Source organism: Jaculus jaculus, chromosome 7, assembly GCF_020740685.1.
Source record: "Jaculus jaculus isolate mJacJac1 chromosome 7, mJacJac1.mat.Y.cur, whole genome shotgun sequence".
NCBI lineage: Eukaryota > Metazoa > Chordata > Mammalia > Rodentia > Dipodidae > Jaculus > Jaculus jaculus.
Window position 1 is genome coordinate 80,669,030 of NC_059108.1, and position 11,845 is coordinate 80,680,874.

Consider the following 11,845-nt stretch of genomic DNA (forward strand, 5'->3'; position numbering starts at 1 on the left):
CTGGGGAACCGAGCCTTGAACCGGGGTCCTTAGGCTTCACAGGCAAGCGCTTAACCGCTAAGCCATCTCTCCCGTGGCTGACTTTTTTATCTTACATTTTACTTCTTTCCCAGGGCTGGAGCTGTAGCTCAGTCAGTAAAGTGCTTGCCTTGTAAGCAATGAGGACATGAGTTTGATCTCCAAAATTCAGACATTTTTAATGTTTGGCATGATGGCATATGCCTTTAGTCCCAATACAGAGAAGAGGAAACAGATGGATTCCTAGGGCTCACTGGCCAGACAATCTAGCCCATTAGGCAAGTTCCAGTCCAGTTTTAGGTCCTGCCTCAAAAAGGACAGTGGGCTGGAGAGATGGCTTAGCAGCTAAGGTGCTTGCCTGCAAAGCTAAAGGACCCAGGTTCGACTCCCCAGGACCCACGTAAGCTAGATGCACAAGGTGGCGCATGCATCTGGAGCTCATTTGCAGTGGCTGGAGCCCCTGGTGCACCCAATCTCTCTCTCTCTCTACCTGCCTATTTCTGTATCTCTCTCTCAAATAAATAAAGAAATTAATTAAATTTTTAAAAAAAGGCGGACAGTGCTTAAGTAGTAGCACTTTAGGTTGTTCTCTGGCCTCTACATGCATATATATACGCGCGCGCATGCATGCGCGCGTGTGTACACACACACACACACACACACACACACACACTTTTCTCACAGAAACACATTTTACTTACCCTTGTCTCCATTGTAAGTGCAAATACACGGCAATTTCTCTTGTGGATTCCACAACCTAATAGTGCCATCTGCTGAACAAGATAGTAATTGATTTTTTATGCCACTATAGGCAAGACCCCAGACTGCATCAGTATGAGCAATTAAAGTGCCAGCTAGAACATTTGATTCTGGAAGTAAAAAAGGAAAGAAAAAAAGAAAATTTGTTTAAGCATCACCCATGTATGCACAGCACCTACCAGCACTTCATTTCTTTTTTCTTTTTTTTTTTTGTTGTTGTTGTTTATTTATTTGAGAACGACAGACAGAGAAAGAGAGGGGGAGAGAACGGGTGCGCCATGGTTTCCAGCCACTGCAAACGAACTCCAGAAGCCTGCGCCCCCTTGTGCATCTGGCTAACGTGGTCCTGGGGAACTGAACCTCGAACTGGGGTCCTTAGGCTTCACAGGCAAGCGCTTAACCGCTAAGCCATCTCTCCAGCCCACTTCATTTCTTTTTATTATGAAGTAACATTCCACTGTTTGGTTATTACCACATCTTATTTGTCTATTCATCAAGTGACTCACAACTGAAGGCATCCTATCAGGTAATCAATCCTGGATTTCTAGTTAACACTTCCCATGAATGTTCATCATTTCTGTTATCTTCATGGTTCCCAACTTCCCTACATTGTATATGATTATGCCTTACACTTAACAAACAACAACAAAAGAAACTACAGCATTCAAGAGGACTTCCTCCATTCTCTTTCCCTCCCTCTGACTCATTCTGTCTCTCAAATAAATAAAACATTTTTTAAAAATTTAAAAAATATATATATTTATTTAGGGCTAGAGAAATGGCCTAGAGGTTTAGGTGCTTGCCTGCAAAGCCAAAGGACCCAGGTTCAATTCCCCAGGACCCACATAAGCCAGATGTGCAAGGTGGCACATGTGCCTGCAGTGGCTAGATGCTCTAGTGCACCCATATTCACTTTCATTCATTCATTCTCCCTCTCCAACCCCTATCTTTCTCATTCTCAAATAAATAAAAATAAAACATTTTTTAAATACCAAAAGGACTTCTCTCCCATTTTCTTGCCATACAATCATCTTATGTCCATATACAAGTAAGTTAAGCTTCTGGCTATCAAAGAACTTATAGCTATCTTTCCCTGTAACTCTGCCTGGCCACAATATAAGCTGGACAATGGGTTCAAATGGCCTGAGAACGGTACTTTTGATTTCCAAATTCCCACTGATTTAAAACACTTCTGCCAACATAGAGGCAAGTGATCTGAAATACCCTATTTTTCACCCTGCACGTACAGCCTTCTCTCTGCTCTACCTACTTTGCTCACCAAGTCCTTCTAGCCACCTCACCCCAACAGCTTCTCCAGATCCTACTGCTCCCTCAGCCTCTCCTAAACCCCTGCCTGGTAACAAGGTTTGATTAAGTGTCCAGAGTTGTACATAGAACAGATAAATTTAAAATAGGAATACATAGCTTCTGAATAAATGAATGAATGAATAGGTGAAGGGAAAATGGTTGTCTAGAGTCTATAGAAAAGTACACATAAAATGAGTTATGTATGGGGCACACAGCCCTAAGGCTGCAGAATAATTTCTGTTCTGAGCACTGCCATTTCATTGTGGGGGATGTTTTCCACCAAGCCCACTGCACTAAAGGGCAGAGCCAATTTTTACTATTGAGTGTTCCCCAGAAGGAGCACTAAAAGATCACAGGCAAAAAAAAAAAAAAGCAAGATTCTCCTACTCGTAAAGAGTTGTAAAATGGCAGAAGCAGAAAGCAGCCTTGTATCCCTCAGGAAAAGTCCAAAATTCTCCCTGGAATTTAGAAAAAAAAAAAAAAGGCTCTTTCTTAGCTTCCCTGCCTTGCACAGCCAAGGGGATGCAAGCACAGGGAACCTCCTACTGCATTATCCAGCCTCTCCCATATGAACTCATCGCCCTTAGAGTCAGCATGAAAAAAATTAACCTTTGTTTCTTATCATTAACAAAAGGCAGGAATGTTAGGTCAGGACAAAATGGAGTCACCAAAGACAGCAGGATGGTGACAGGCACAAGGAAGTAGATCATCCACATTCCTCAAGAAACGGCCCAGCCATATCCTTTTCTTGCCTAACAATGCCCCAGGTCTAGGTTTCCTGACCCCTTATCTTGTGGTCACAGTTCTGGTGTCACACCCTAGCTATCTTAGATCCCCCTGATGAAACCTGTTTTTTAACTTTCTCTTCCTCACCTTCCCCCAACTGAAGAACCCTATATCATGCACTATCTGGAATTTCAAGTTGGCTATGTTCTGCTCTTGAGAGTCAGTAGAGCAGTTTGTGTTTTTCCCAAATGAAAGCTTCCATCTTTGCCTCAGAGTGGTCTCCATGGTCTTGGTCACCCCCAAACCTTACAAAAAGGACCAATTCACAGACTGAAATACTCACGGCATTATATATCTTAGTTTGAGCTTTACTAAAGCAACTTACTAGTAAATGGAGAAACTAAATGATGACACTAACAACATCTGAAGTACCTAATTTTGACAATTCCATCCACTTAAAAACCCAATGGGTCTTTTACTTACCATATGTATCATATGGATCCACATTAGGACTAGGCATGTTCCACCACTGAATGGTGGCATCAACACCACCACTGAAACATTGTTCTCCATTACAACTAACAGCTAATGACAGAACAGGACCACTATGACAGAAGAAAAGGGGAAATTACTTATAAATCCTAAGAAAAACCTCGAATTCCCATTTCCCCAATCTCTTTAATTAAATTGGTATTCTGAAGCCAGACGTGGTGGCATACACCTTTAGTCCCAGCACTGGGGAAGCAGAGGTAGGAGGTTTGCCATGAATTCAAGGCCACCCTGAGACTACATAGTGAACTCCAGGTCAGCCTGCACTAGAGGAAAACCCTACCTTGAAAAACCAAAAAATAAAATAAAATCAAAAATCTAAGGGCAAAGGTATGCAGTTCAGTGGGAGAGCTCTTACTAGCATGAGTCCCTGTGTGTTCAAGCCCCAATACCACAAAAAATTTAAAAACTATTTTAGATAAAGATGTACATTTGAACAGTACTATTATAATTAATATTCAGATATGATTACTCTAATGAGACATTATTTAAAATACAAGGTTGGAGAGCTAATAAATAAAATTAACAACAATGACTATTCAATACTAATTCAAGGAAACTTACATGTGGGCCCTAAATGTGTAGATAGGTTCTACATCTAAAGAGGCACTCCTAAAAGAGGGAGAAAAAAGATGAAGGAAGAGACATTAATGAAATAATTAGAAATCTGGCTGATGTTATAGAGGCAGTCACATTAAATGGTATATGCATAAAATTAAAAGAAAAATAATTAATAGAAAATACTTGCTTTTTGGCAGGAACTGTTTTTTGCAAATTCCAAAGTTTTAGGGTATGGTCCTCAGAGGCAGTAACCAGCACAGGCTCTATAGGGTGAAAAGCTAATGCTCGCACTCCATCAAAATGACTACGTAGTGTGTACTTAGGGTTCCATGTTTTTCGAAAGGCATCTTTATTGGCAGGCAACTAAAAAAAAAACAAAACAAAAAAACAACAACAGTATACTATTTGCTGGTAAAAGTAAGTTGGTAGATGTATAACTTTTGTTTCTTTCTGGTGTCTTTAAAACATATATTTAAAAGTGTTTCACTAAAATATCCAGTGAAAATTTTAATGTACCTTAAAAACCATAGAGCAAGTCTTTATCATTTAATAGAATTCAGAAGAGTAGTTTCATTAGGCTTGCAAATACCTAAGTCCACTAAGTTCCATAGTCTACCAAATCAAGCTAAGCCCCAAAGCTCATACTAAATGCCAGATGCAGACAAAATAATTACCACTGTGGTAGAACTTTACATGCAAACAAGGATATAGAAATTACAAAACACCAAAGGTATAGTAAACACTTCAGTTTTCATTTAGAAAATATATTAGCATATGAAAATTGAGACAGCAAGTTAAGGGACTTTCTAAATATCTGAATTAAAGCCCCTTTAAGAATATTTTTAAAACAAAAAAAAAATATTATCATGCCATTTTCTTCTTCTTTTTTTGAGACAGTATCTCAACCTAGCTCTTATTAAGTAGCAGAGGATGACCTTGAACTTCTGATCCTCCTGCTTTCAACCTCCCATGTGCTAGGATTACAGGCATGAGCCACCATGCCCGGTTCATTGGATGATGGGGACCAAGCATAGAGTTTCCCTACATGGTAGGCAGACACTCTACTAAATTAACAATACCCTTCAGCCCCCAGTTTCTTAATCCTTGATATCACAAAGGTTAATTTTTTTACCTTTCTTCCTTCATCAGTAAAGCTAAACTGTGAACCCACTTCTAAAGCAGTCAGAGATAAAATAAACTAGAATTTACTTGTATATATATGCTTTAAAATGTTAATGAGGCTACTACACCAAGGCTGGTGTCTTTAAAACACCCTAACATACACATAAAATATAGGAAAAAAAGAAATGTTAAAAAATAAATTTGCTGAAAAACTGAAATTTATTAATGTAAAAATCTTTAGATTTAGTACACTTAACTCTCAACTTAATATTAAAGGACTAGAAAACATTTAATCTAAGTTTCATGTTAACAGTCCTTCCCATCTTCTAAAATCCTTTCTCTAGACCTCAAATGCAGTTAAGCATTTAGGAAATGATGCAAGCTAACTTTATCATTATTCTTAAGAAAATAAAACCTCAAAAATAAAACAGTTAAGAAGCACCCTAAAAGCAAAAGGCTGAACTGTCTATTTGTTGTCACTACAAAAATATGGCTTCCACTGAGTAGATAACTTAGAGTTGACTACTCAAAAGACTGTATATATGTATGTATGCATGCATGTATATTTATTCTGAAGTAATCACTCCAAACTCCTAACTAATCCACCAAAATACCTAAGAATAATTTAACCACCACAAAGCAAATTGTAAAAGCAAAGCTACAGGTCACTTCAAATCAACACATTGACACACTTAAACTTATCTTTTCCATGCACCTTGACATTAATTCTGTTTTATAAACGATCCCCCAACAACAAGAAGCTTTCTATTAAATCATTAAAAAAATTAAAAATAAAACTGCACTTACATCATAACTATAGTCTGCATCATTTGTTACCGTCAAGTCTGCAAGGTCTCCAAGGCCCAGTACACTTAACAAAACATCATCAGAACCCATAATAAATGACTTGCCTCCTCCAGATGGAAACGTTATTGGTTCAGCTATAAAGAACAAAACCGCTTCTTAAATGCTGAAAAATCATACAGTACAAGACAATATTGTGGGGGATATTTAAGCACTTAACAATTATAAAATTAATTAATATCATGAGTGTACTTCCTACCCCAACCCCTATTACTGAATAGAAATAAATGTGCTGAAGCTTCATTGTCAATTAAATATGCACTATACACAGGACAGGAAGGAGGTAGAGCACAAAAGCTTTATTTCAATCCCACATCATTAACTACTGCTTACATATGTTAAGCAACAAGACAAATTTTGATTAAATAGGTATATTAAATTTCAGCTACTCATGGGGAACAAGCTTCTATCAACTTCTAAGTAGCTCATAAGATATTTTTAAAAGCTTTTTATTTATTTAATTTTTTGCTTTCTACAAGTTCTAGGGATTGTTCCTGTACTACAATCATTTAAATGTGAATGGTTTATAAACATCTGCTATATACTATTATCCAGTTAGTAACAAAATGTCTAAAAGAAGGCAGTTTTCCTATTTCCTAAAAAGTTAATTCATGTGATCTTTAGAATGCCTTCTAGCTTTCAAGTTTTCAACTAAGATTTACATTTTATTTATTTACTTACCCCCCCTCCCAGGCAGGGTCTCACTCTAGCCCAGGCTGGCTTCAAACTCACAGAGATCCCCCTACCTCTGCCTCCTGAGTGCTGGGATTAAAGGCATGAGCCACCATGCCAGGTTAAGATTTGTATTTTAATTCTTCAATTTACCATGATCCTTCTGGAGTAAAATAATTAGATTTTTTTAAACTATAGAATTAAAATTCTGATCAGAATGACCATTTCAATTTCAATGAAAGCTCAAAGGAAAGCGTCATTTTATTTAGTTTTCTCATCTGTATCATATCCATTATTTTTACAGCTTTCCAGGTTTCGCTGTTCCAATTAAATTACTTAAAAATCTTTTTTCCTCATGCATACAATTGGCAATTTATCTAAATATTTTGTTGTAAATAAAACAGTTATAACATAAGCAGTAATTCTCATTATCATGTCAAGGATTTGCTTTGAAAGCATAATAATAACATTAAAATGGTAAGGCTGATGGTAAAACAACTCAACATAAAAATTCATAAATGACTTTAGAAAGGACACATAAACTCTGCGTAGGAAATTCTAAAAAATAAAATATAATTCATATACATTATGGCAACAGTAAAAAAAAAAAATCACTACAATTTGACTCAAAGGTCCTAAAATACAGTTGTGATTCAACATTGGTCTACAGTAAGTACAAAAATATTTGATAGAAAAGAACAACCCCAATACAGATACGAAGTGGTCATCAGTGTCCAATGTCATCCTTAGTGAATCTAGCAATGCATAGTGCTGACCTCTTGTCAATATCTACTACAGTTAATCTAATAAAACAAAACAGCTAAGAACTATACCATCAATGGTTTATAGTTACGTGCAAGACTTATATATGAAAGTCATTAAAATGGACTCAAAGCATTTTTAGTAGTACTAAGAAGTAAGATAATCTAAGACAAGTTAAGACAAAATGCCACAATTCTTTCTACTGACAACTATGTAAATATTAACAAATCTAAAAGCCCAATAATCATACATTAACTTGATCCCTTATAAATTTTTCTTGTAGGATTATTTTCACCAACACTGACCAATTTAAGACAGCACACAAAGAGAAGTAATGGCTTAACAATTTTAGTTACCTTTTGGTTTGTGGGTTTTCTTTTTTCTTTTCTTTCTTTCTTTCTTTTTTTTTTTTTTTTTTTGAGATAGGGTCTTGTTCTAGTCCAGGCTGACCTGGTATTCACTATGTAGTTTCAAGATGGCCTCAAGCTCACAGTAATCCTCCTAACTGCCTCAAAGTACTGGGATTAAAGGTGACACCACCATGCCCAACCAATTTTACCTTTTACTGGACTTAAACTTCAAAAATTAATACTATATGCTCATTTTTAAATTAATAACATAGCTGCATTTCTATCTCCATTTCCCTACAGATACACACTTATTTATTTATAGCATGCTATAATGCTCCTTTCAGCATTTATTTCCACATTTGTATGCAAACACATCTTTTGACCCACATTACCCATCACTGTGGCAAGAAGGTAGTTAATTTTCATCTTTTTTCTCTACTGAGAATTAATATCTATTCTACAAGTTCATTTTATCAAAGTTAATATAATTATCTGGAGCTGTTATATAAACATAAAAATTTTAATAAAAATTAAAATAATAGCCAGGTGTGGTGGTGCACGCCTTTAATCCCAGCACTCAGGAAGCAGAGGTAGGAGGATTGCCATGCGTTTGAGGCCACCCTGAGACTACAGAGTGATTTCCAGGTCAGCCTGGGCTAAAGTGAGACCCTACCTCAAAAAACCAAAAAAAAAATAAAAATAAATAAAATTATCCTCAGTCTTAAATTTAATGATGTCAATTATAAAACTTTTTATTCAGGAATAGATGGTTAAGATCCTATTGCTGAAGACTCCACATACTTGGGCTGCAACGCCACTGAGAAATCTTGCTAGGACTGAGCTGATAACCTCCTCCATGTAGACTAGCTGAGGGAAAGCTGGAAGAAGCCATTCTGCATGCAGTTCAATGGGAGAAAGAGAAATCACCAGTGAAAATACTCATCAGTGGGCACTGCAAGCCTTATAATTGGCCAGCCAGGCCAAATGAGCCAACGGGTGCAATAGCAGCACATCTGTTATGGGGGAAACCAACTGCCCTCTAATTGAACCGGAGGCCCGCTCCATGGGAAGGGAACACATCCCTGTACTGAAAACTTAAAACAGGGGTAGTCATGAGCCCGAGGGGTGTAACGTCTGCTGTTGTCTGGCCAAATGTATATACTATGCTTATCAAACTACCCAGTAAGCACTTCTGTTAATGTTCACACACTTGTATTAACACTGCTCTCACTTTCGGTTGAGAATCTTCTCTTTTCAGATGGCAGTGACCTTGGGACAAAGGTATCATGGTGATGGAAAGAAATGACCACAGTGCTCAGTACTGCAATATCTGTATCACACCTTCCAAGGCTCAGGGTCTAATGTGGAAGAGGTGGCAGAAAGAATAAAAGAGCCAAAGGAAGGACAGGACTTCATACAACATGCTCCCTCCAGACACAAAATGGCCTGGATATCCATGGCCTCACAGTGCCTGATACTACCTGCATAAGACCATCATAAGAGGAAGAAAAGATCAAGACATCAAAAAGAAAAGAGAGACTAATTGAGATGGGAAGGGGGTATAACAGAGAGTGGAGTTTCAAAGGCGTAAGTGGGGAGAGGGAGGGTATCACCATGGGGTATTTTTTATAATCATGGAAGTTGTTAATAAAAAAAATTTTAATGAAAAAAAAGTTATTAAATGCCCAAAAGGCTATATCAGCAATCTATTATTTGATCTTTTTGTTTGATTTTTCAAATTAGGGTCTTACTCTGGACTGACTTTGACTTCACTCTGTAACCCCAGGCTGGCCTTAAACTCCTGGTGATCCTCCTACCCCAACCAGCCTCCCAAATCCTAGGAACTACAAAATAGGATCTTAAAACAAGGTCCTTTTCAAAGTTCTAAGTATTTTTTGGCTGTGTGTGTGTGTGTGTGTAGATGATGTCTTCTGCTATCATCTTTCACCTCAGAGTCTATCTGGAGCTTGCTGTGTTTTCAATTAGGCTACCTGACCAGTGAATCCCAGCGATCCTCCCATCTCCACTCTCCTTCAGTGCTGGGGTTACACCAGCTCTTTAAAAGGGGGCTGGAATAAAAATTCAGGTCCTTAAAGTGGCATAGCAAGTATTTTTACCTACTGAGTCACCTCTCCGAAGCCCTAAATCCTTTTCTGAGTGCATAGTAAGACCAAGGAAATCTATAGCTCACATACAAATTCTTTCTCTTTCATTGCAAGCTCACACGTGCATGCTTTTGAGTGCTGGATATGGAACTCATTGACACTGTGCATGCTAGGCAAGCATTCTAGGTCCAATAATTTATTCCATTTATGCCAATGGAATTATGATAAATAATCCTAGGCCTTTAGTAACAACAGTCTGGTTGTGAGGTAGAAGTATCTTTCCTAAAAAAGGAGTTATGTGTTCTTTATAAATTGAGGTATAATACAATATTCAAAATGAAAGCACCAAGCTGGAAGTTGCCACAAATTATGAATGACGTCCCAAGAAGATGACACATTTTAGTAAGATTCATTATTTAAAAAGTATAAAAAGTATAATGAAGGCTGGAGAAATGGCTCAGGATTCCTTGAAAAGCCTAAAAGCCCAGGTTCAACTCCCTAATACTCACATAAAGCCAGATGCACAAAACGGTACATGCATCTGGAGTCTGTTTGCAGTGGCAAAAGGTCCCAGTGTGCTCTACCCTCTTTCTCATCCTCTTTCCCTCCCTCCCTCCTCCTTTCTCTCCTCACAAATGAAGAAAAGAAAAAAAGAATGGTGTAATAAAATTCAATCTCCCCATCTACCCTCTTCCCACCATCATGAAAAATGTTGGTGATTCAATTTGTTAAAAAAAAAAAAAAAACTACCCACATACATAAACAAACACACAGAAAACTAAACTGGCTTCTATACCAAGTAAACCTTGACTGACTTTGTCCATAGATTGGTTTGAAGCATTTAAAAGGGTCAACACATTACTAATCTGGCTTTGTTTTAAACTGAAAAATGTGCAGTTTAGAAATATAAGTAGGAGCCGGGCGTGGTGGCGCACGCCTTTAATCCCAGCACTCGGGAGGCAGAGGTAGGAGGATCGCTGTGAGTTCGAGGCCACCCTGAGACTCCATAGTGAATTCCAGGTCAGCTTGGGCTAGAGTGAGACCTTACCTTGAAAAAGAAAAACAAAACAAAAAAAAAAATATATATATATATAAGTAGGGCTGGAGAGATGGTTAATGGTTAAGCGCTTGCCTGTGAAGCCTAAGGAGCCCGGCGTGCCCATTCTCTCTTTTTCTCTCTCTCTCTCTGCCTCTTTCTCTCTCTGTGTCACTCTCAAATAAATAAATAAGAATGAACAACAACAACAAAATATTTTTTTTAAATATGTAAGTAGCCGGGCATAGTGGCACACGCCTTTAATTCCAGCACTTGGGAGGCAGAAGTAGGAGGATTGCTGAGTTCAAGGCCACCCTGAGGCTACACAGTAAATTCCAGGTCAACCTTGGCTAGAGTGAGACCCTACCTTGAAAAACCAAATAAATAAATAAATGAATAAAAATGTAAGTAACAAAAATTTTATGAACTTATATTACATATTATTTGGTAAAATACACTCAAAGCTAAAGAGGCTAACTTACTAAAATGCACACAATAAAAAATAGTTGGTATGTGTATCTTAGAAAACACTTTAAAAATAAAATAAGAAACAGCTCAATGGTGAAAATAATATCCACAAAAATTAAGACTTTGGGGGGATATTAGTTTACTGTTTCACTGATTGCATCTTTTCTCAACATTTTCTGCAGAAAAATAAAGGTAAGATAATAAATTAATGAGGAACAATGCAAAACTACTTAACTGTAGCTATTAAGAAAAAAGTCACTACAGAAAAATCAGCAACATTATGTACTCAAAAAAACTGGAAAGCCGGGCATGGTGGCACATGCCTTTAATCCCAGCACTTAGGAGGACTGCTGGAGCTCGAGGCCACCCTGAGACTCCATAGTGAATTCCAGGTCAGCCCGGGCTAGAGCGAGACCCTACCTCAAAAAAACAAAAACAAAAAACAAAAAAAACTGGGAGCTGTAGAGATGGCTTCGTGGTTAAGATGCTTGCCTGTAAAGTCTAAGGACCCAGGTTTGATTCCCCAGTACCCACATAAGCTGGAT

General features: G+C 37.7%; 1 protein-coding gene across 5 annotated transcripts in view; it reads right to left on the reverse strand.

Moving 5' to 3' along the window:
- The window catches only part of Strn3 (striatin 3), a 98,203-nt gene that overhangs the window by 15,715 nt on the left and 70,643 nt on the right, over positions 1-11,845 (reverse strand). For all 5 annotated transcript variants that reach the window (XM_045154185.1, XM_045154186.1, XM_045154187.1 and 2 more), the window contains 5 exons: positions 5,851-5,984; positions 4,109-4,284; positions 3,925-3,972; positions 3,295-3,416; positions 720-887 (listed from right to left, as the gene is read on the reverse strand). In XM_045154185.1, the coding sequence (XP_045010120.1) occupies positions 720-887; positions 3,295-3,416; positions 3,925-3,972; positions 4,109-4,284; positions 5,851-5,984 (648 nt within the window). The remainder of the gene's footprint in view (positions 1-719; positions 888-3,294; positions 3,417-3,924; positions 3,973-4,108; positions 4,285-5,850; positions 5,985-11,845) is intronic.